The sequence below is a fragment of the Dipteris shenzhenensis genome, chromosome 30 (genome assembly GCF_047967505.1).
Source record: "Dipteris shenzhenensis isolate YYH24624 ecotype China chromosome 30, Dip_SZ_1.0, whole genome shotgun sequence".
In the NCBI taxonomy this organism is placed as follows: domain Eukaryota; kingdom Viridiplantae; phylum Streptophyta; class Polypodiopsida; order Gleicheniales; family Dipteridaceae; genus Dipteris; species Dipteris shenzhenensis.
Genome location: NC_141625.1, coordinates 49,202,380 through 49,226,174, shown reverse-complemented (window position 1 = coordinate 49,226,174; position 23,795 = coordinate 49,202,380). Strand labels below are relative to the sequence as shown.

The 23,795-nt window shown below is 40.0% G+C and overlaps 1 protein-coding gene across 1 annotated transcript; it reads right to left on the bottom strand.

Moving 5' to 3' along the window:
* Positions 1-659: 659 nt before the first annotated feature.
* Positions 660-1,831, bottom strand: LOC147882261 (uncharacterized). The gene is made up of 5 exons (XM_087401274.1): positions 1,490-1,831; positions 1,366-1,407; positions 1,082-1,212; positions 918-962; positions 660-820 (listed from the first exon to the last, which is right to left on the bottom strand). The coding sequence occupies exons 1-5, from the start codon at positions 1,598-1,600 to the stop codon at positions 709-711; spliced, it is 441 nt and encodes a 146-aa protein (XP_087257400.1). The 5' UTR covers positions 1,601-1,831; the 3' UTR covers positions 660-708.
* Positions 1,832-23,795: the final 21,964 nt, after the last annotated feature.

Here is a 23,795-nt window from a genome sequence, read left to right as displayed (position 1 = left end):
GAGCATCCTCTCATAGTATGGAAGCAATTCTTGAGCAAACTTGAGGAATTCTTAAAACCTTTACAAGAAAATAAATAAAAAAAGAAGAAAACAAGGTGAAAAATTCGTTAGGCGTCCCAAAGAAAATGGAAGAGCCTCACCCTTAAATGGACAACAATTAAATCCCCTCACTTTATCCTTCCATGATAGTATTCATTTAAGAACAACCTCACCCTTAGATTAGGACAACCTTTAAATCCCCTCTCATGTTATCATTCGGTTTTAAGGCCCTTGCACAATTCCTGGGATTGTGCAAGGGCCTTAAACTAGAAGGATAACATCATGGAAGAGCCTCACCCTTAGATTAGGACAACATTTAAATCCCCTCTCACTTTATCCTTCCATGATAGTATTCATTTAAGAACAACCTCACCCTTAGATTAGGACAACCTTTAAATCCCCTCTCATGTTATCCTTCGAGTTTAAGGCCCTTGCACAATTCCTATATTATCCTTCGAGTTTAAGACCCTTGCACAATCCCCATAGATAGAGAAAGGCAAAACAACCGCTTAGGCATTTGCCTTTGGCATGCCAAAAACCATGAAGTCCAACAATAGCTAGCTGCTAGGGTGTATGCAAAACATAGTAAGAACATAGGCACATGTGTACGCATGAGAAAGGTAAAGCATCCTCGATAAAAAAACTGTCTGAATCACTAAAGAAGCTCCACTATGCAGTCAGCAGCCGGCATCCGTACACAATGGTGGTTCCAATGAGACCAAACAAACCAAGCATATTCCACGCTCCCCGAAACCTCTTATTGGGATCTCCTGTGTAATATCTGCAGTAGAAAAGCAAAAGTCAAGATAGCATTTACGGTCAACAGCGCAAGACAGAAGCTTTGTAATACGATAGTTTTGAGTTGAAGAATTGCTGACCCCAAGGAATAGATTACTCGCCCTAAAACCCAAACCATGCCGAAACTGCGAAACAGAAATTCAGTGTTTCCATGTTAGGCGTAGGCACTGTGGTTTAAAGATTTGGCAAACACTCTAAAAATCGAAGGATGAAAGGCCGATTGTAATCCGGAAGTTGGGCTCACATTGAAGAAGTTATGGGGTACCCAATGCCTCCCAAGATGAGCAATGAAAGGAACGCTGGATAGGCTTCAAGCGTGTTTTGATGTGCTCTCTGGTAACAGTTGAATATCGACTTCTCACTGTCCTCGTACATCTGTGCACAAAATTGAAAGTATGAAGGAGTCTGAAATGGAAAGCAGAGAAAAAGAAGAGGATAAGGTTTGCTTGGCGAATCTGAGAGAAGCTATCTCGCTTCATCACGGGCGGAGGACAAGGAACCACCCAAAGGAAGAGGAATGGCAAAAACCTTGGGGTACTTGAGACCGCATTTCCGGCGCTGGATGGCAACCTGCAGGATGGAGGATAGTGATGAGGGGCTGGTTTAAGAGAGAGAAAATTGAGAAAAAAGCTGCAATGGGAAGGACAAATACCTGAATGCCTTGCCATTGAGTGAGCACGACGCTAGCTGCAGCAGTGAGAGCAACGTAGCCGAATCGAGGAGGAAGGAGCAACGCAGAGGAGGAGGAGATGATAGAGGCCATGCTCAACACACACACACACTACTTGGACAACTCAGAAGCACTTCTTTCTTCTGTTATGCCTTGCTGCCTACTCCTACGTTGACTTCAAGTCCTCTTTACTCTGTACCTACCGCCCTTGTACCCACCGCCCTTGCTTTGGAAAACCCACTTCTATTAATCACAGCTTACAAGCACACTCGTCGCCCATTTTGCACATTATACATGGGAGCGTTGGGAAATTGCAAGTGATCACTTTCTTCTACTAACCCATTTCCTTGGAAAGTGGGGGAATGGGACCTTTTACATTTTGCTAGTAGGTGTCTATGGCTCCCACTCGTCTAGTGTCTTTCCTCAATTCTTGCCTCAAAGGTCTAAGAGATAAGTGATTCAAAGCAAAGAGATTCAAGTTTCAACTCAAGGACACGGAGGAGCAAATGATGGCAAGGAGAGGGAGGAGCAAGTGGTGTACACTTACAAAATGCACAAGATATGCTCACTTTAAAGTGTGACTATTTAAATGTTTGAGACCCTCTTTAACATATACTTGTAAACCCTAATGATCCTTCTCTAACTTGGGAGTAGATGTAGCAAAATTCAAGAAAGAGAGATTATGGGGGATTAAACACAAATGGGCGGATAGTAGGGGGAGATATTAGAGATAATGATCCATCATGGCTAGATGCCAATAAATGCAGTGGGAGAAATCTATTGTACATAAGAAATGGTAAAGCAATAACATGGATGGTTACAATCAATGGGGGGCAGTACACACACCAACTAACCAATGAGAAGGGACAAGGCAACACACATGCCACTACATTAACATTAGATTACACATGTGAGGAAATTTTATACCCAATAAATCTATACAAACATAACATGGACCATAGATTGCAACTAGTACTTGGGCCCCATGGGCTAATAAATTTAAGAGCATATCTTTTGGAGGGGTAGGATGACGTCCTAGATTACAACTGAATAATTGAAAGGCTACCTCATATACTGCATTGGTAGACAACCGATTATGTGGGCATGACAAAACGATTCCTCTATAACAAAAATGGAAAACCTTTGAAGACATACTAAGGTAGGATTCACAAACGGGCACGGACATCCTAGCAAAATGGTATCTGTGAATAGCATGCAGCCATTTCAATTGTCCGCCCTTAAATGGTTTCATAAATGGGCGCGGACATGCTTATGTGGCATCCCATTAAAGTTTGGGTAGAGGATTTTTCTTGGGCGGCAGTCCAAGGTCGCCCAAAAAAAATTGGAGGTGGACAAGAGTAGAGAATTTGCCATGATAACCACTTGGCCACTTCTCATTTGCTGATATAGTTAAATTTATATGTTTGTCGGGCGCCCGTTTGTGAAAGTGCTTATGCCCAAGCTCCCCCTTAGCCATCGCTGGACATGTAGGGCCCATGGTCCAATGTCCAACGCCCGATTGTGAAACCTCCCTAAGGGAGTGTGCTATAAAATGATATGCCTCAAAACCCAACAAGACGAGAAGCCATTAAGGAATGCCTTTCCATGCAATAAATGGTTCAATTAGGAACATGGGGCCACAAGGCAAAAGGTAGTAGCCACGATGGACTCCATCTAGCTTGAATTTGTGAGACAACACATGAGATAACATCTAGCTTGAACTTATGAGACAACATCTACCTTGAACTTGTGAGACAACATATGAGGACACCCACATGAAGGAAATGACATGGATTATAAGGTGGAATTGAGTTTCAAGAAATCTAGACATGGCTAGCAAATTAGGTGGTTGTTTGAAAGAAACACAAAGACAAACATTAGAGGACATATAGGATAGTAAGATGTTTGCATATACAAAGGCACTTTTTGAGGAGATGAGGTGCAAACAAATGCTTAAAATTACTGGGGATATCATAATTCCATCTCTTTACTAGAAAGGATATCAACTAGGATTTGTGAAAGTTGGTGAACTACAAGACTAGAGAAACAATAAATTCAAGTAAAAAATCTTAAATGGGCAAGAGGCAGTTTCCTAGATCTGTGATATGGTCAAAATTTGGTCATGCATGAGGACTTCCTGGTCGAGTGGACGAGAAGTGGACCAAGAAAGTACCAGTATGCAACTCTATAAAGGAGGGCATAGAAACAATTTCAAAAACTGCATAATTATAGTTTGTTCGGCAATATAGATGAACATCAACTAGTCTGCTAAAGCTAACTTAGAAAGGGATAAGGGATATGTTGCCTTTCAAAAAGCACACAATATCATAGATTAGTTGGTGGCTTGGCCTCTATTGTTACACTAATGAGTGTAGAAAGGCTTTTAAATTAGAATCATATGGTTGTCATTTACAAGGTGGCGTTAGGATGAAAGAAACAATTTCTCAAACATTTTCTCGATGGAGCAATGTCGCCCACTCTCTACTTCTTTGTTGGGCCCATGTATAAACAAATTGGAACTATGGTAAAAGGAAATGCTCAACAAATAGGAATTTATGGGCAATTGTTTGGGTGAATGGACTTTTAAAATGTTTCTATTAACATCATGGGCTTCTAGTGAATGTAGACCAGACAAAGGTCATGCTCATTAAGATTTATAAGGACATGCAAGCAGTGCTCTTCTACAAGGGCAATCATGGTGGAGGTTTTAGCACCTTGGAGTAAGATCTCCTCTAATCATATATGGCATAAATGCATGTTAGGGTGGCATCAATATTATGCTTTTAAAAATATGGGTAGATTAAGTAATATATGGTGATCGGAAGTAAAGAAATGCCTATTTAATACTATTGTCAAACCAATATTGCAATAGGGGGCTTAAAGTTTTGGGAGGTAGCTTACCTAGAATGAGTTGGAAAATATTCAGATACAAATCTGACTAGATTTTGAGGGCTTAATGTATATCACTCTCCTACTAGAGACTAGGAGTGTGCCTCTAAATCTTATTGGGGTGAAGAGGATAATTTGATCTATCTATAAGGTGAATGGGATGTTAGTTAATAGGCTACTTTGCATTGGTTAATAAGCAAGCTCTAAGAAACAAAATATGTTCAATAGCAAAGTTTTGTAGTTACGTATGCGAGAGAGGCACCCACAATAAGAAGTATTAACATACCACATAACACATAAACCCATTTAGATAAGGTCAGGTTACTTACTAATCAAGGGATATAAATGTATCCATATGTTCTAAAGCTAGTGTCCAAGGAAGGAAAAAGACTACTGGCCTCTATTTGGATGGGCTCACACTGTTTGAGATTTAAGATGGGCTGTTAGCATATAAAGAGTAGGAATGGATTCCTTAGGACAAATGGCTTCATCCAATTTGTTATCAAGCACATTAATCGAGACAAACTAACACGTCCTTGTAAAGGGTGTAGCCTCTTCCTTTGTACGGTATAGATTTCACAACTTCTTGGATGCCATAACATCATTATCCATTTCCTTTTATAGTTGAGCTATAAACATTGTGCAAGATGGGGCAAGTCATAGAGCAACCAATTGAGATCATGGCCCCACATGTGAGCCAGCATGTGAGGAGGACAAGAGGATAGTGATATAATATCTTGATCTGGGCTTCTCTATGAAACCAAATACTAGATGTTAATCTAACTAGGGATCTGGCCTAAGAACCAATAGGGATATGGATATGAAACCTAGATCACATTTCGGTAGGAAACTCAGACTTGTGAAAGAGTCCTCAGTAGGATTCTGTTGACAAGGAAACTGTTAACAAAGGGATGACAGACCAAAGAGACGTTAAAGCATTAATTCAAGGGTTGAATTAGTAAGCTAAAATTTAGGACCAGTGAAGGAGTCCTCGGTAGGACTCTGTTGACAAAGAAACTGTTAACAAAGGGATGACAAACCAGAGAGAAGTTAGAGGATTGATTCAAGGGTTGAATTAGTAAGCTAAAATTTAAGGGACAATCACTCTATGATTATCGTCTTAATTCTAGGCATCAATCAAGGACTGATGCCATCACCAAAGCATTGATGGCGAGCAAGAAAGATAGCCCAATGAGTCAGATTAGCTCAACAGATAACCTTGTCTCTATGGATAAGGAAAGCCATGAGCTAAGCTTGCACACAGACCCCCCCCCCCCCCCCCCCACACACACACACTTACGCCAATGTATACATGATTTGGGTTGGCAAGCTTATCGTTGCTAGACCACGATGATTTTTCCTCATGATATACATCTAATAGAGAATTGATTCCAAGTTTGTTCCTAGATAAGCATGGGTATACATCGCCAATAAGTTATATTGGTTAAGACAAAATTTATGGCCCATATTGGACTTGCATTTCCAACTATATAGACCAAATATAAACCTATGATTGGACCTCGTCAAACATTATTTTCAAACTATTGGTCACCCGTAAGAACTCATGATAAAGGTCGAGCTCATATAGCATGAAGTGTTTATAATAAACACTGACATAAGGTTTTCATGAGGGTGATACCTTTGAAATAATGGTAGTATCTAGTATGGTCACTACAGACTAAAGGTGACTTTAATGGTAGTCACTAGTATGGTCACGATTTTTTGATTAATGGTCATGAGACTTAATACACAAAATATTAGGGGGGTAACCATATGCATGACTTTTCGTGAAATTTCGCAATGAAACGACATGATAAACTGAACCGACTCATCCGGTCTATGGCATGATACAACTATATAAACCTCCCTTGTAAGCCATAGATGCTCACTACATAGCTTATTCCTGAGCTATTACAAGGGATATACAACTCACTTCTCTGCCCTTTTTTTGTAGCAATCTTGCTTCCCTTCCATGCGTAGAAACAATCATTGGACTAAGTTCGTAGAAGATGTGGCACTAGTCGCTCAAGCACGTTTCTAGCGCTCTTCACAGAGTAACAAATTCATTATCAAGCTCTTGTGGCTTCTGATATTGATTGAGTGCCGGTTTCTTGTGGAAACTCTCAAAGCTTGATTACCTTCGATCACCTTCGTGATAATAGTCACTGGCAATTGCATTTCTTGGAGATCCCATGATATGACTATGGATACACAAGTAGCAGCCACTCTACAAGCTTGGAGGGACATATCTACGTATGATTAGTGCAAATTTCCTATTGAATTTCAAATACGAATCCTCAGGTACTTCTTTCCAATTTTATCCACAAGTAACGGCCACTCTGCAAGCTTTGAGGTAAGGTAACTACAACACATCACGTGTAGTTTATATAAACTACCAGCTCAATTTAGTGAGTTCCTATGGGAATTTGGATAGCCTCTACATAGGTCTACACTCGTAAATTGGTGAAGAATGGTTGATGCTCTCTAATCGGATACCTTAAACATATTTTGTTTGTGATGTGGGCATAGCTAACATTCTTCACGTATCCCTTGGTAGATATCTAATTGCATATTTAGCATTGCATGATTGCCAACCATGGGTAGAAACATTTGGTGACTATATGTGAGGATCATTCTATATAGGCGGGTCTTTAAGAGCTAAGCATAGGCCAATTGGCTCTTGGACTATATTCAAGTATATTAGGCCATTGGATCTATGTGTGTCATAAAAAATGGGAATGACTATGATGAGTCTCTCTCTTTTTTGCCTTGGCTATATGGGGAGGTGAGGCAACAAATACGTTAGTAAAATTTTTATGCTTCTACATAAGGATATAACCCTATATTATGATGATCATAGTCTTTATATATTGACTAATTGGCCAATTTTCCTTTGATAAGAGCACCTTATCAATTATGATGAAATTTTCTCATGACCCCCCCTTACTAGGGAATTTGTAGAAAGCCAGTTCTCAAAAGAGTAATAACATGGAGCATCTGGATACGTGTAACTCAAGCATTAGGGTGCCACACGATGCACGGCCATCCAAGGTTGATTCAATTTGCTATATTAGAATAACCTATGATAATGTGACATCGATAACAAGTGGAGCTGCGCATTGAAGCATGGAGTCCCACAATTAAGGGTTCTTGTTCTAACTTGTCCTTGTTGTGGATGGATGCAGGTGAGTGGAGCTCCTTCAATATCATTTGGTATTTATAAGTTTGTAAATTTAATCCCTCCATGAAAAAATTATATTGTCTTGATTGATAAGACTAAGATGGATAATGTTTGTCTTGAAATGCACACATACACTTGGGGGGATGAGAAGGGAGGGAAATCCTCATCTATTGCCATCCATAACATTGATACGATCTTTTTCTTGTCCAAATTAAATAGAACTATGCCTAGCACTGTGATCTGCTAAAATGGGGATACATTGACCCCCTTCTGGCTCCTTCTTCCATTGGAATTCAAGGATTTTTATCCATCATTTCTAGCAAGGAAATCCATAAATTCATCCAACAACATGAGAGTGGTCTACTTTCTATTGATCCGGAAAGCCAACAACTACTCTTGATCCAGCTAAGTATTTCTGATTGGTGTCGCATTTGGGAACTTTCTGCAAAATTTTTTGACAATGCCCTTTCCACTATTCAAAAGCTATCAAAAATTATTGGAAGGATAATTTCCAATGATGAGTCACAATACGAGGGGTATAAAAGAAAGGCTGATGGGGTGATCAAAGCTTTTTACTGCTACCACAATGCGGAATATCTTTTGGATAGTAGTGGAGGGAGGAAATGTAACACCACTGTTACACCTTTTTCCACAAAATTACACTCTTGTTCCATTTGATATGTTATCTCAGGAAGAGAGAAATGTCCTTACACAGGACTTTCCTGCACCAAACACTTTGGCTATGAATGTTAAGGATAATTCAATTAATCCCCTTATCCCAAGAAGAACATTGGAAGGGACATTTTCACACCAGGTTGACCATAAGTTATGGTCACTCAGTGACTTGAGTGTTACATCACCTATTACTTTTGAAATGTGGGTAGTTTTTACAGGGATCACTGAGAATGTTGATACTATGAAAAAAGAATATAGGAACATGGCTATTGAGGGGAGATCGGCACATACTAATAACATTATCTTAATGGAACTCTTTGCTCTAAATGAGTTAGAAGAGTCTTTTTGCACATCAAAGCAAGGGATCTTTTGCAGCCACAAAACTTTACTACCTGCAAAAAAGGTATTAGATGTTTGGAATTATATGTGACCTTACTTAAATTGCAACTGTGTCAATGTAGGGTTACAATGTCGAAACAAGGTAATGTGGTTTGACCATGCTATATGGTACATACTAAATCATTTACACATATTTATGCATGGTAATACCCTTATGGTCAAAATGTATGCCTTTATACAGTGGTGCTCATCTTTTCTTCAGTTCTCTATTAAGCAAGCTATGATTTTTTCCTGCTACTAGGAGTTGGTCAATGAAGGTGTAAAAGCTACGGTAGATAATCCAATCCATTTCAAGGACTTAATGGCAAACGGATTAACTTTTTGGTTAGGTCTCTTAACCCAAAACACGCCAGAGTTATGGATGAAAGGCAACCTAGAAGTTCTAGAGGTGGTGGAAACTCAACACATGGTGGAAGACATGGTAACATACCTAGAAGAGGAGGCTACTGCCCAACATTCAGTTGATACCTATGGATTTACTAGGGGCAGTGATATCAGGAGAAGACATGATACTTTGGATTTCTCCCCCGGTGGATCATCCGTGATGGACAACTCAAGACATGGCAATACAAGATATGATAATGATGAGGGAAGTAAAAGCTCTTCAAAAATATCTATTATAGAGGAAGGGGATCCTACTAAAAGAATTCTTTTTTGATACAAGTTCACAGATGGATCTCTTTTTCAACTCATGGAAGAAAGGTGTTTGAAGGTATGAGAGAAAATAACTTTTCACACTTCATCCATGTGCTCTTTAATAACCCACTACTAGAAGGATGAAATCTTGTTTACATGGAAATTCCACAAAAATTTGATGGGATATGTGTATTCTCCAAAGGAAACCTTCTGTAATAGTGCCGAATTACAATGCTCGTGCCATAAATTTGAAAAATTTATTGATAGTAAATGGGGTCATGTAGTCACTTGTGATTTAAGTATTATTGATTATGAACCGTTAAGACGTGAGCTCATAAAGGGATTAAACCACATACTGGTTAAAAGACCTTGTGTACGAGATGCCCATAAAGCTCTTGAACAAGCCTAGAAAAAATTGTGCCACATACTTGGTATATCCTTACATGCCACTTTACAAATTTTAGAAAATACTCGTATGATTGGCTGTGGAACCAATACACAAAGTTACCCAACCATAAGAGGTTTATGAAGGATATATATGGAGTGATAAACACTTTTGGGAAAATTTAAGTAATCTTAAAGAACATTTTTTTATGCATGGAATCGACAAAGATTCTAATAATTTGGCATTGGTTTGTCAGAAATTTGCCCATGACTTGGCATATGGGAGACTTAATGATGGAGATTTTGAAATTATAAATACATTGAATTTAGAGATTAAGATAGAGGCCGAACTCCATTCATTTTCCATGACACCTTTATCCATAAAGTTGCCATTTATTATGGGTATATACAAGGCCCATGTAAACAATTTTAGATGGATTAACAATGCTGTTGGATGCACATATGATGAAATCAGACTTATCAATACATCCTTACTAAAAACATGCGTCTCACAACTTAAAAAGAAATGTGCTAAAACTCAGCATGAGTATACATCGCCAATAAGTTATATTGGTTAAGACAAATTTTATGGCCCATATTGGACTTGCATTTGCAACTATATAGACTAAATAAACCTATGATTGGACCTTGTTAAACATTGTTTTCAAACTTTTGGTCACCTGTAAGAACTCATGATAAAGGTCGAGCTCATATAGCATGAAGTGTTTATAATAAACACTGACATAAGGTTTTCATGAGGGTGATACCTTTGAATTAATGGTAGTATCTAGTATGGTCACTATAGACTAAAGGTGACTTTGATGGTAGTCGCTAGTATGGTCACGATTTTTTGATTAGTGGTCATGAGACTTAATACGCAAAATTTTATGGGGGTAACCATACCCATGACTTTTTGTAAAATTTCGCAATGAAACGACAAGATGAACTGAACCGACTGGTCAGTCTGTGGCACGATACAACTATATAAACCTCCCTTGTCAGCCATAGATGCTTACTACGTAGCTTCTTCCTGAGCTATTAATGGGATATACAACTCGCTTCTCTGCCCTCTTTTTGTAGCAATCTTGCTTCCCTCCCATGTGTAGAAACAGTCATTGGAATGAGTTCGTAGAAGATTTGGCACCAGATGCTCAAACACATTTCCAGCATCCTTCATGGAGTAACAAATTCATTATCAAGCTCTTGTGGCTTATGAGATTGACTGAGTGCCAGTTTCTTATGGAAACTCTCAAAGCTTGATGGCTATGAATAGCTGATTTGGAGATGCTGCCTGCAATCTGAAGTCAAACAGAGCATTATTGAGACGGGCTTATATGACCAGCATAGCTCATGTGGTGTAGGTGAGGAAACGATGACCAAACCCATGACCAGACTTCTGAGCCATGGTACATCTCAAACTGAGAGCTTATCACCAAGCTGGCATGCATTTGTTCTGCTGGTAAGTTCATTGGCCATACATAGGTAAGACACCTATTGTCTCATAAATAAAGCGTCCTTTTTCTCCTACACATCACTTATACTCTCCACCTTTTACCCTCGATCACCTCTGTGATAATAGTCACTGGCAGTTGCATTTCTTAGAGATCCCATGATACGACTGTGGGTACACAAGTAGCGGCCCCTCTACAAGCTTGGAGGGATGTATCTACGTATGATTAGTGCAAATTTTTTGTTGAATTTCAAATACGAATCCTTGAGAACTTCTTTCCAGTTTTATCCACAAGTAGCGGCCACTCTGCAAGCTTGGAGGTAAGGTAACTCTACATCTCATTATGTGTAGTTTATATAAACTACCAGCTCAATTTAGTGAGTTCCTATGGAAATTTGGATAGCCTCTACATAGGTCTACACTCATAAATTGGTGGACGGTTGATGCTCTCTGATCGGATACCTTAAACATATTTTGTCCGTTACGCCGGCATAGCTAACATTCTTCACGTATCCCTTGATAGAGATCTAATTGCAGATTCAAAATAGCATGACTGCCAACCGTGGGTAGAAACATTTGGAGACTATATGTGAGGATCATTCTATATAGGGGGCCTTTAAGAGCTAAGCAAAGGCCAATCGGCTCTCGGACTATATTCAGGTATATTAGGCCATTGGATCTATGTGTGTGATAAGAAATGGGAATGACTATGACGAGTCTCTATCTTTTTTGCTCGGCTATATGGGGAGGTGAGGCCACAAATACGTTAGTAAAAAGAAGCATTTTCTAGCTTCTACATAAGGATATAACCCTATATTATGATGATCATAGTCTTTATATATTGATTAATTGGCCAATTTTCCTTCGATAAGGGCACCTTATTAATTGTGATGGAATTTTCTCATGACTCCTTACTAGGGAATTTGTAGAAAGCTAGTTCTCAAAAGAGTAATAACATGGAGCATCTGGATACTTGTAACTCAAGCATTGGGGTGCCACACGATGCACCGCCATCCAAGGTTGATTCAATTTGCTGTATTAGAATAACCTATGATATTGTGAAATCAATAACAAGTGGAGCTACGCATTGAAGCCTGTAGTTCCACAATTAAAGGTTCTTGTTCTAACTTGTCCTTATTATGGATGGATGCAGGTGAGTGAATCTCCTTCAATATCATTCGGTATTTATAATTTTTTAAATTTAATCCCTCCTTGAAAAAATAGTATTGTCTTGTCGGAGCTACTACTCTTGCTCTTGTAGGAAGAGGCTCAAGAGAAGAAAGCTACTAGATTTGTGGACAAGGATTTCCTAGTTAAATTAGATGGTAAGGGAAAGTTGGATGAAGATTCAAATATCATATTTGAAAAGAATCACAAATAGTTCTTTAACTATGATAACTTAGGCCCCTATGCTAGGATCTACCAGAGCAAGAAGAAAGGCTCAAGACAAAATGGAGCCAAACATACCACACTAGATCTACAAGCAAAGGTAGAAAATTTCATCAAGGAGGCTGAGTTCATAGCTCGAGTGAAAGAGATGTGTTCTCTGCTTGCAATGAATCCAATGCAACCAATGATGTTGCCAAGCACATGACAAAGACTTGGGAATGGTTGTCGACACTTGTTGGAGCTATCTATAAAACCAATGTCATTATGGGTAAACTATTAGAGTTGTTCCCTCAATGGGATGAGGCCCGTTCCTTTCAAAACTAGGGCAAGACCATCACTAAGGGGAGTAGAAGAAAATCCAAGAACTATGGCACACTTTGAACTTGTGCAAGATCCTATAGTCAATCAACTTCCAAAGAATACAGGTAGTATTCAATGAAGTTGGTGTCACTTTCTAGTCCAATGCCATAGGCAAATGTATTGTCAAGCATGATTGGGTGTATCCATTTTGGGTGCAACCATTCCTAAGAGCATGCTCTAAAGCTAGGGAATAAAACAAAGTTTTGTTAATTTACCTAGTCCATGAACTAGCTTGGTCTTTAAGATATTGCATGGAACCCATGCCCTTTGCACAAGTTTGAGCTACAATGTTTTTGTGGCTTTTGGTCTATTTCTCCATGGAACCTTCGAAGACTTGCATTAGATACACCCATATTGAGTGTGACACAATGAGGATGATTCTCAAGAACTTATCTATTTGCTTGACTCTTGAGGAGACTAGTAATGTAGCCAAGTAACATCTTTGTTGTGGACTTCTCCAAGGCCACAATGTGCTTCATTACTATCTATTGCTCTTTCCTAGTGTTCTTTGTCCTTAGATCGTAATCGTATGTCATCTAATTATAGTGGCACATAGATAGTCTAGTGAACCCTTAGGCAAGTAATTGATACAACCTGGAAGGAAAGATGCCTCTAGTTTCGGTATTGAAATTTGTATATTTTATTTCCAAACTCTCCTTCCCTAGGATAGTTCACAATCTTTTCTCAAAGTGGTAGATAGCTTTTGTGAGTAGTAAGAGGCTCAACCTTATGAATGATCTTGACAACTGATGGAGGAGCTTGTACCTGCAAGCCCCTACACCAAGAGTATCATCCAAGATTCAGACCACGAGGACTCGATCTAAGCTAATTCTAAGTGAATATTAACCCTTGACAAATCCAAGCAAAGACTTGCATCTCGGTTTTGGTACAGGTACCTACAAATGAGACTTGCATCTGAACTTTGGATCATGCAAGCTAGTGGTATGTGGGAGTTGAGCATGCAAGAACCATTTCATGTAAGAAGATGTTCAAAAATCAAGTGTGGGCAAAGTGGCACATAATGGAGCACAAGGGTCATTGATCATGGTCGAGGTCATGAATGCACAAGAAAACCCTTGAAAATGAGCAATGATGACTCAGAACGAGTGAGATGCTAAACCTTGAGAGGAAGTTTGAGCTTGAGGAAGCCAACAATAGTGGAGCTCAAAACCTTCTAGTCGTCCAAGAGAGGCAAAAGCTTTAACAAAGCGAGCACAGAGCATTTTCTAGGTTGTATCCCATGCTGTTGCACAAGAAAGAGCAAGAGAAAGAGTGAGAGGAAGGTGTCCTCACACTCATTAAGAGAAAGAACTATTCACACAACCATTAACTATTTGTACTTAGGCCTGGCAAGCTTAATTCATAATATAGCACGGCTCTTCCTTCATATAGAGTAGTGTTCATTCCACGTAATGTATTCCCTATGTCTCCATACATCCCCATACATCTTTACAACCGTGCCAAGGCGGGGGGGGGGGGTCTTTTGGATGGGGGGTAAAACAAAAAATATACTAAATTATGAAAACCCATCTCCTTTCAAATTAATGTAACTTTTTCATGTGTTACCTAAATTTCAAAGTGTAAAGACATATTTGAAGCTCTTTTAGTGTAGAACACAACCATGTTAATTTGAATAATTTCTACTCATGGCGTATTGTTAAATTCATCTCATACTCAAGATTTTGATAGTTTTTTTCACTAAAGGGAGTTGGCACCCCAAGTTGGAAAAGGGCTTCATCCCCCTTGTAGGAAAAATAATTTAACAAAAACTTGGGTCCCTGATGGAGGCTTGGTGGAAGTTGATCAATTACATTAGATTTTAAGATCATAAAGATTAGCATATCGACCCCATGCCAATATGGACCTCTTTCATTTTAATACAGGGCAATGTTTCTACTAGCTCTATTTCTAAAAAATGCACATAAACCAAATAGGGCATAGCAAGAAGTCCTCTTTATCTCACATGCCCTATACCAAATAGCCCAAAACGGAAGAAGGAAATTTCTAAAGTACATAACCATAACATGGGTTCATTAAGGGGATAATGTTATAACACAAGTGCCTAAGTGTAGCAAGCATCATCCATTGGTTGATAAATCTCATCTTGAGATCCAAGACCCAAGAGTCACACATCTTCTCCTCCATTAGATCTTTATGGGGATCTAGCACCATGCCAAATGTCAAGCATAGGATCAGAGCCCCATCCAGTAGCCATTGAAAATGGACTACTAGTATTCTCCTCCATTAATCTCTAAGGAGAGTCCAATGCCTCATGCCGCACTGAATCTCTAGGGTAGCATTGGAATTGCATCCAACAATAGGATGGTGGGCTTACTAGAATGGTGGTACTTCCTATAAGAGGGGTCATCATTAGGTATTATCATGGGTTAGAGCCTTACCTCACCCACTTGTGCCATGCGTCCATGAAGGAAATGGTAGTTGTTAGCGCTTTGAGTACGAATTGACCCTGGCTGCACATGCCATGTGACTAGCTAGATGGGCCAGTCCAAACACTATTCTTTCACAACCATGCAAAGCCTTTGGATCATGCCAAGTGCCATGGTTTCTTTTTGTAGATTCAAACTACAATCCATTAATGAGGAATTATCTACTTTCCTACACACATTAAATGCACCAACCTCTCTAGAACCTAATCAAGATAAGACCCATGCTTATATCTCTAATTGAAATGTCCCTTTTTAAGTCCAAATCTCAACCATTCCTCCTATTAACTGACTTGATGGAAGTTATAACAACATGATGTCTACCTTAGTTTGTCATCAAAGACATATCTAGAATCAAGCGGATATATTTCTCTTAGCATCAAATTTTCACATTTATCTGTCGTAATATGTATGCAAATATCAAAGCGAAGATTTTGAGATGCTTGATACTCTGTCCATGTCTGGACCACCTTCTCTAGAGTCATGATGCTAATTACATTTGTGTGTGATCAAGTTATCAAATAAGCTACAATGTACAAGGTCTCCCAAACATTTTTCAACACTTTCGCTTAACTCTCTCACTTTCAACAATGTGAAAATTTTACCCCTTTGCTTTTAAAACTTTTTAGAGGATGTTGATATATATTCTCCCTAATGTCAAGTTGAAGGCCTTTGATCTACAACCACTAAATTGGGCTTGTAACATGGTCTGGAATTCTTGAAACCTGACGTAGGTCGATCCAAATTCTTCATGAAGCACATAATTTTCTTATTTTGTTAGTGAACCAAAGTCAAACCCACTTCTTCATCTATATATACTTTTCATGTTGTGTTTACTACAACTTGAGGTAGGTCGATCCAAATCTTCATGAAGCATAGACTTTTCTTATTTTGTTAGTGAACCAAAGTCAAACCCACTTCTTCGACTTTTATCACTCCGTTGCTAGTGCTCGGTGAGGTGAGGTACTTAGGCGGGAGATTGGTATCCATCGGCAGTTGGCAGCCTTGCAGAGGGAGGAGTAGAAACGACCATCAGATGCTTGGGTACAGGAGCGCCTTGCTACGACAAGGGCTCACTTGCAGACATTGCTTGATCAGAGAGCAGAGAATGCCTTCCATGCATGGAAATCCTTTTGGATACAGATGGGAGGGAGAGTCAATAAACACTTTTTCTCTACACTTGGTCCCAGATGTAGTAGAGAGAGTGTCAGGCAGCTTATTGACTCTGACGGCGTTTTGCAGTCTCATCCGGATACCGTCATGCACTTAGCAACAGCTTTCTATGCCTCCCTTCTTTCTGTAGAGCCTGACACACAGGCCAGAGATGTGGCTAGAGATGAGATTTGGCAGAGTTTAGCTGTGTTGGTCACACTAGAGACGATATGCTCACTTGATGCACGCTTCACCAGCACAGAGTTCAAGAGTGCTCTCTCCGCCCTTCATAAGGGCAAATGCCCTAGTTGCGATGGTCTTACTACTTTTTTTACAGCCTTTTGGGATATGATAGGTGATCATATTACTTCAACCCTGCAGGGCATTTGGGACTCAGGTGAGATGCTTGACTCATTGACCGAGGGACTCATACACCTTATCCCGAAAGGTGGCAACAAGAATTTTGTATCCCATTGGAGACCCATCACTCTTTTGGGCACTCTGTACAAAATCTTGGCCAAGGCGATCAGCATCCGATTGCAGCCCCTTCTTCTAGACCTCATCCATGATACTCAGACAGGCTTTGTGCATGGCAGGAGCATATTTGATAATATATTTTCCTTTTGGGAAGCCACAAAGTGGGCTATGTAGAGCGGGCAGAGGCTGGCAGTTCTACTCCTGGACTTTGAGAAATCCTATGACAGAGTAGATTGGGGTTTTCTTGAGGGCACTCTTCTACGGTTTGGATTTTCAGATGCATGGATTAGAGGGGTGGCCTCCCTTTACAGATCAGCCCACAGCCAGGTTTTGATTGGAGGGGTAAGGGGTGACATGTTTCAGATTTCCAGATCAGTTCATCAGGGATGCCCTTTAGCCCCCTTCCTCTTTCTCTTTGTGGCAGAAGCTATAAGTATCTTCCTTAGATCTCAGGCTGAGCTTTATGGGTTGAGATTGCCCTTGAGACAGCAGGAGCAGGAACTTCTTGATTATGAGTTGGCGGATGACACTGCTATTTCTATTGAGGCCTCTTCGCAATCACTTGATTCTTTCCGGACAGCCTTGGATATTTTTTGCTCAACTGCAGGGGCACACATTAATTGGCATAAATCCTTTGGCTTTTGGATCAGTGATGAGGACACTCCAGGCTAGGAGTTGACATTGGCTTTTCTTGGATTCAGAGGGGTGTTCTTGTTAGATATTTGGGATGCCAGGTAGGATTGGGCATCTCTCCAGCACATTAGTTTGTCGAGTACTAGAAAGTATAAGGAAAAAGCTCCTTTTTTAGAGCTCAGAAAAACTCGACCTTGCCTCTAGAGTTGTGGTAGTAAACCAGGTTCTCTTGGCTACCGCATGGTTTGTGTGTTCTTGTTGGTGCCAGCAGTCTCGGGATTGCATCACTCAGCTCATTAGACCAGTTAGGAATTTTTGATGGAGTGGACTTGATGGCACGACAGATGTTGCAGCGAGGGTGGCCTGGGAGACCATTATTCTCCCTACATGGGAAGGGGGCCTTAATATCATTGACCCGAACTTGCAGTGTAGGGAATTGCTTTGTAAGGTGGTGGTGAGGGGACTCATGCCTAGGTAGGAACCTTGGAAGGATTTATTTTTTGGATGCATTCAAGCTTGCACACCTACCTTAGGAGATGATTGGGTGGACAGCCCTCGCTGGATTTTTACTTCCACCTCTCTCAGGTCTCTTGCCTCTCCTCTCATGACTGCCATCCTCAAAGCTTGGGGGAGCTTTAGGAACACTCTTCGAAGGGTTCTGCCCTCTACCCTTGAAGAGATTGATAGGTAGCTGATCATTTGGAATGATAGTATACTTGATGAGCATGACAGACCTCTAGGCACTTCCCATTATATGCAGTGGTCTGGATGGGAGAGAGGCCCCGCCTACACAGTAGGCACTTGGAAGGATTTTATCAGGCTACCTCAGGATAAGAGGCTACAGACCATGAGTCACCTCAGAGGGGTAGCATGCAGGATTCAGCAAATAGATGCAGCCATCCCGGTGGAATGGACAGTTGAGATGCCTATTACTTCCACCACTTGGATGGGAGCTTTTTTGAGGACAGCAGTTCCTCTACAGGTGATCGCTCTTCGAGGTCTCTGGGAAGATGCTCTAGTCTTTGACGTTGGGGATGGAGATATACTCTTTAGATCCACGGATGATATTCTTCTAGAGGTTTCCTTTCAGCTTGTCAGGATTGCTAGTTTTGTGGACCATGGAGTGGGCTTGCAATGGTCCTTAGACCCCGACCCTCTGCTCTTGGCCCTAAGATCCTGGAGGTTGTGGTTATATGGAGGTGCACCTATCAGGTGCTTGCAGTGGGACCCAAGAGAGTGGGAGTGGATAGATCATGGGCACCGAGAGAGGGGGATTCCCTTCTTTTGTTTCACGGTTGGTAATGCCAAGAGATTTCAGCTGAGTAGTAGAGGTTGGATTCCCTCTAGAGCCCCCCATTGGGATAGCTTCTTCATCACTGCAGATTTGTGTAGGAATTTCTGGAGGAGGCTCTGGAAATCCCTCAGAAGTAGAAAGATCACTTCTTTCTTTTAGCTTTCTATTCATGGAGGGATTGCAGTGAACCTGTGGAGATCACGATTTGGGGCTGATCCCACTTGCCCTCGCTGTCATTTTGCAGAGGAGTCAGTGCGACATTGCCTTTGGGACTGCAATCAAGCGAGAATTGTTTGGAACATGGTTATCCCTTACTGGGCCCCAGGTGTTTTATGAGGGTGAGCCTTCTTCTTGGGCACTCTCGATCCACCGACAGGTGATAGAGCCCTGCTCTCTTCAGGATGTACCACATATTCCTTTCAGAGCTTCACATGTTTCAATGGACACCTCTTGGGAGATTTTGGCCAGCATTTCCTCTTGGCACATTTGGAGAGCCAGATGCGCAGAGGCCTTGGATGACACCCAAATACACCCATCACAAGTGCTCACGGGTATTTGGAGTGACACGGTTCACACTTTGATAGCCATATGGGCTAGCATGCAGGGCCCTTCACAGGTAGCCTCTTCTAGGAGGACTGTATTTCTTTGAGTTTGGAGGGGGTCTCCCTTTTCTTAGAGGTTGCTACCGGATTGAGATGGCACTATCAGCCCCAATCCTTTCTTTTTGGCTCTTGAGCTTTTCATGCAATGCATGGTGTATCCCATATTCCTGTATGGATCTTGCTCTAACGGTTTTCTTTAATAATTAATAGAAGTCTCTTTTTTGCCCCCCCAAAAAAAAAAACCACTTCTTCATCTATACATACTTGTGTCAACTACAAATTGACAAAGTATTTTATGCATGGGATATTTATCATATTCTCCTCGTATGTCATCTTGTACCAATTCCAAAGAGTGCTTGGCAAAATATATAGAAATTAATGATGACATGATAGTCCATATACTTGCCAATATTATGTTTAGTGGGGTGGAGGATAAGGTGGTGTGGTTACATCAAGGAATAATTTCCTCGATCCATGAAAGGGTAAGCTCATCAACTCTTTGAAAGGAAATTATTCCAAACGCTTTGAAGGGCCCACTGTAGCTATACTCAATTCTTGACCATAAATTGATTGAAGGTGGAGGATACCTAAAGGTCCTAAGAGAGGAAGAAAAGTCTTTGCTATGCATGCATGTAACGTGGTCACCTACCCTAGGTGACTAGCTAACTACGCAAAAAAAGGTAAGCTACTATAAACCCAAGTACTAAAAGTTGCATGTACATAATATATCTCTAATTGAGATACTTCATGTGAAACTTTATCATATTGTTTGTGAGTTGAGTGCGTCACCTTTTGGGCCTCATTATTACATCGATATTACGATCATGGAAGACTAGAGCAAGTCTTGTCCAACAGTGATTCTTTATTCCTACTTTGGTGCAAAGATTGCTTGTAGGCATGTTGTCAACCATGCAAAGAAGATGGATTTAGAGTTTTCGGATCATGTTTTCCAAATGTGTATAAATATGATGTAATTTTGTGTAAGTCTTGGCTCTATGATAAGGACAGGACCTTGCAACCTAATAATGTCTTATCGTAAGTCCTGAATATGGATCTCTTTTGGGCCACAATGATAACAAAACTTATGTCGAACTTTGTAATAAAGAAGAAATGACTTGTCATCTCAAAAATGGCATAGGTTTTATCACGTGCATGAATGTAACAAGTAAACGTTCATTTTTGAACAAACATTGGATTGTCCAATGGGCTCTCATCAATTGCTAGGATCACTATGTACAACGTGTCAACCATGACTCCCAAGACTCCCAAGACTTACTCGTTGGGCAACTATAATCTAGGCCACCTCCTCTAAGAAATGTGGATCATGACATCAATTCGCCCTCGACCTTATACATTCAGCTAGAACAAAGAAGATGATATTTCTAGGCATCTTTAGGAGTACATCAAGGTCTGTCATATTCAATATTGTGAATAAACATGGGAAGCTTAAGTTCTTCTATGGGAGCTTTCAATGTGTTTTAATGCCAAGGGATTGAATCACTTAATTGTTGAAACTAAGTCTCCACTTCAAATGGTGATTTCATGGATCAAGTCCAAGAAGCAAGGTTTTTCAATAAGATCAATATTCAACCCAAGTACCTTTAAACCCTTCGAAGGCTCCTAAAATTGCATTTAGGAACCTAGCATGGTCACTTCAAATTCTTGGTTTAAGCCATCTTAACTAACTAGCACTCTCACAACTTTCCAATAGATGATTTAAAAATTTTCATTTGTATTTTGAAAGTTCATGGTGATCTTACTCAATGGTATACTTATTTACAATGGATCATTGGAAATACAACAAACATCTCTAAATATATTAGACATTTCAACGTTACAATTAAGCGAGATTCCCAAAGCAAACTTTATTTCATCTTGGGCACATCGTATCTATTGATGAAATCCATACTCATAAGAAAAAAGTACAAGCCATTACAAAGTACTTGGTTCTAAATGGCATGCCATGCAAAGTGGTGTTTAGGATTTGTTGATAAAAAGTTCATCAAAGATATGCCAATTTAGTAACCTTCAAAATGGGGTGAAAAGCAAGAAAGGCAAGCCAAGTCCACCCATCTGATGGAAAGAAAGCTACGCATGGGATTAACACTAAGAAATGCACAGCAAGCTCACACATTTAGTGGATTGAAGAGCTAAGGGTGGGTTCTGAAACTCTAAAATGTTTACACCACTACAACTATATCAATCCACTAGCACTCAAGGGGACATCACTAGATCTAGATAGTAGAAGAGTGATGTTTGAAAGTAAGGCTTTCAAATGTACCTAGATTAGGTATCAAACGCACGAGAAGGACCTCCTATTGGCTCTCACTCAAATTTGCACACAACGATTATATGATGCTAGATGCATTGTATACATGGGCCAACATTCACATTAAAGTATATATAGCAACCAACGTGGCTTTTGACGGCCGAAGGCTAGATGCGATAGGGTCATGAATTCCATATCAAGATTTTGGAAGTCCACGAAAGCCAAATTAGTAGAATTGATTGTACGATAACAAAAAGCAATCCTTCGAAATGGGTTATTCTCTAAAATTGATGGATACGTCTGGCCAAAGTATTCAACACCATATTACATGAATGTCATAATGTTCCTAGGTCCATACATCTAGGCATACATCACACCTTCGTGATAAAAGGAAGCTTTATTAGTGGAGAGATTTTTTATGTAGATCCAAGCTTTAATACAGCTAGCCACCTTTTAACTCAAATGCACATTTCTCCAAAGGAACTCTTAATGAAAATTGGGAAGTTATTTCTAAAATTGTGACAAGCCTACCTCGAACCAAAAAGGATCGTGCTATTGGGGTTTAGTCAATCGGCTAACTATCCACTATAAGAATACCAAGCTTACACAAGCTTCAAGTGCACACGTGACTCGGTAAATTCAAAGTCTGTGTCTATGAAGATGAGACTAATGCCTGAAATAGTGACCACACCAAGCTAAAATCTGCAATGCAAAAACCTTAGCTGCAGACCAACTACATTAGGACAATTGATCCAAATTAGACATTTATTGTCATCCAACCTAAATTTTCAAAGTCCGACTTGCAAGGTTATGATTAACGAATTTAGAGGGACCATGAACATGTTGGTCAATCAACCTTCCTTCTCCCAATACACGTCTCCTTCTTATCGCCTTCTTGCTTGCATGTATGCAATAGCTAACCATTGGTGTTTGGTTACAATCCCTAAAGAGATTTCTCCGATCCCTTCATAACATCTATAAGTAGCTATTCACAAGACCATGTGAGGAGAAGCTCAACATAGAGCATAGGGGATGATGGTTGGAGGGAAAGTGCCTTGGGAAAACAACAGCCCAAAAAAAAAAAGAATGCCACAACTTCTACTCAGCATCACACAATAATATTGAAATTTTTGCATTTATTACTAGTGGATAAAAATAGAAAATACTGAGAATGCATAAAGATTTGTTGGGGCATAACACAACCTTAAACAAAAAAGAAATTTATTACTAGTGGATAAAAATAGAAAATACTGAGAATGTATAAAGATTTGTTGGGGCATCACACACCCTTGAACAAAAAAAGAACCAACACAGTTAAGTTATACTGCAAAACACAAAAGTCGCATCCATAAAAAAACCCAGCTGATCTTTCTTAAAATATAAATTCAGGAACTTTTATTTCACTCAAGAGGCAAGACTTCAGAGATGTTCAATATGCAATCGTTGACAAGGCAACACTATCATGTCTCACAAAATATTAGGGCACTCTCACAGGGGTCTGCATGAGTTCTACTAGGTAAAAGCATGGTACGTTAGTCAGATAATTAAATTTAGCGTCTAAGCATTAATAGCAAACCTATCAAAATGGCACAAAATGAGAGTGACTCTCATGGCAGAAACACTTAGTCCTATGGCAAGCCTAAAGCTCCTCTCATATCACATACCAAGGGACAATTGCTAAAACAAAAAAACCCTACATGGAGTTTCTGCGAACTAAGCACGGCAAAACAAAAGTAGAATTCTTTAATGCTGTCGAAACATGACAGAAGATGCGCATAAAAAATGTTTATCAACACTTTCAAATGTATCAATACAATACTTCTTGACCAATTCTGACCGGAAAGAATAGCATTCACTGCCCAGATGCTTAGACTAATTGCAGCTCTCATACTGGAGTAGCATGTTTAAGGACCAATACATATTGCTGCCACCTTTACACAATAAACCCGTCTTATGACTTGTGCATTAACCCATTCAAACTGCCCAAAATTGGCCACAAAAACAATGGTTCGCCCTTCAAAGAACTCATCACCGCAATTTAGAACCAACAATTC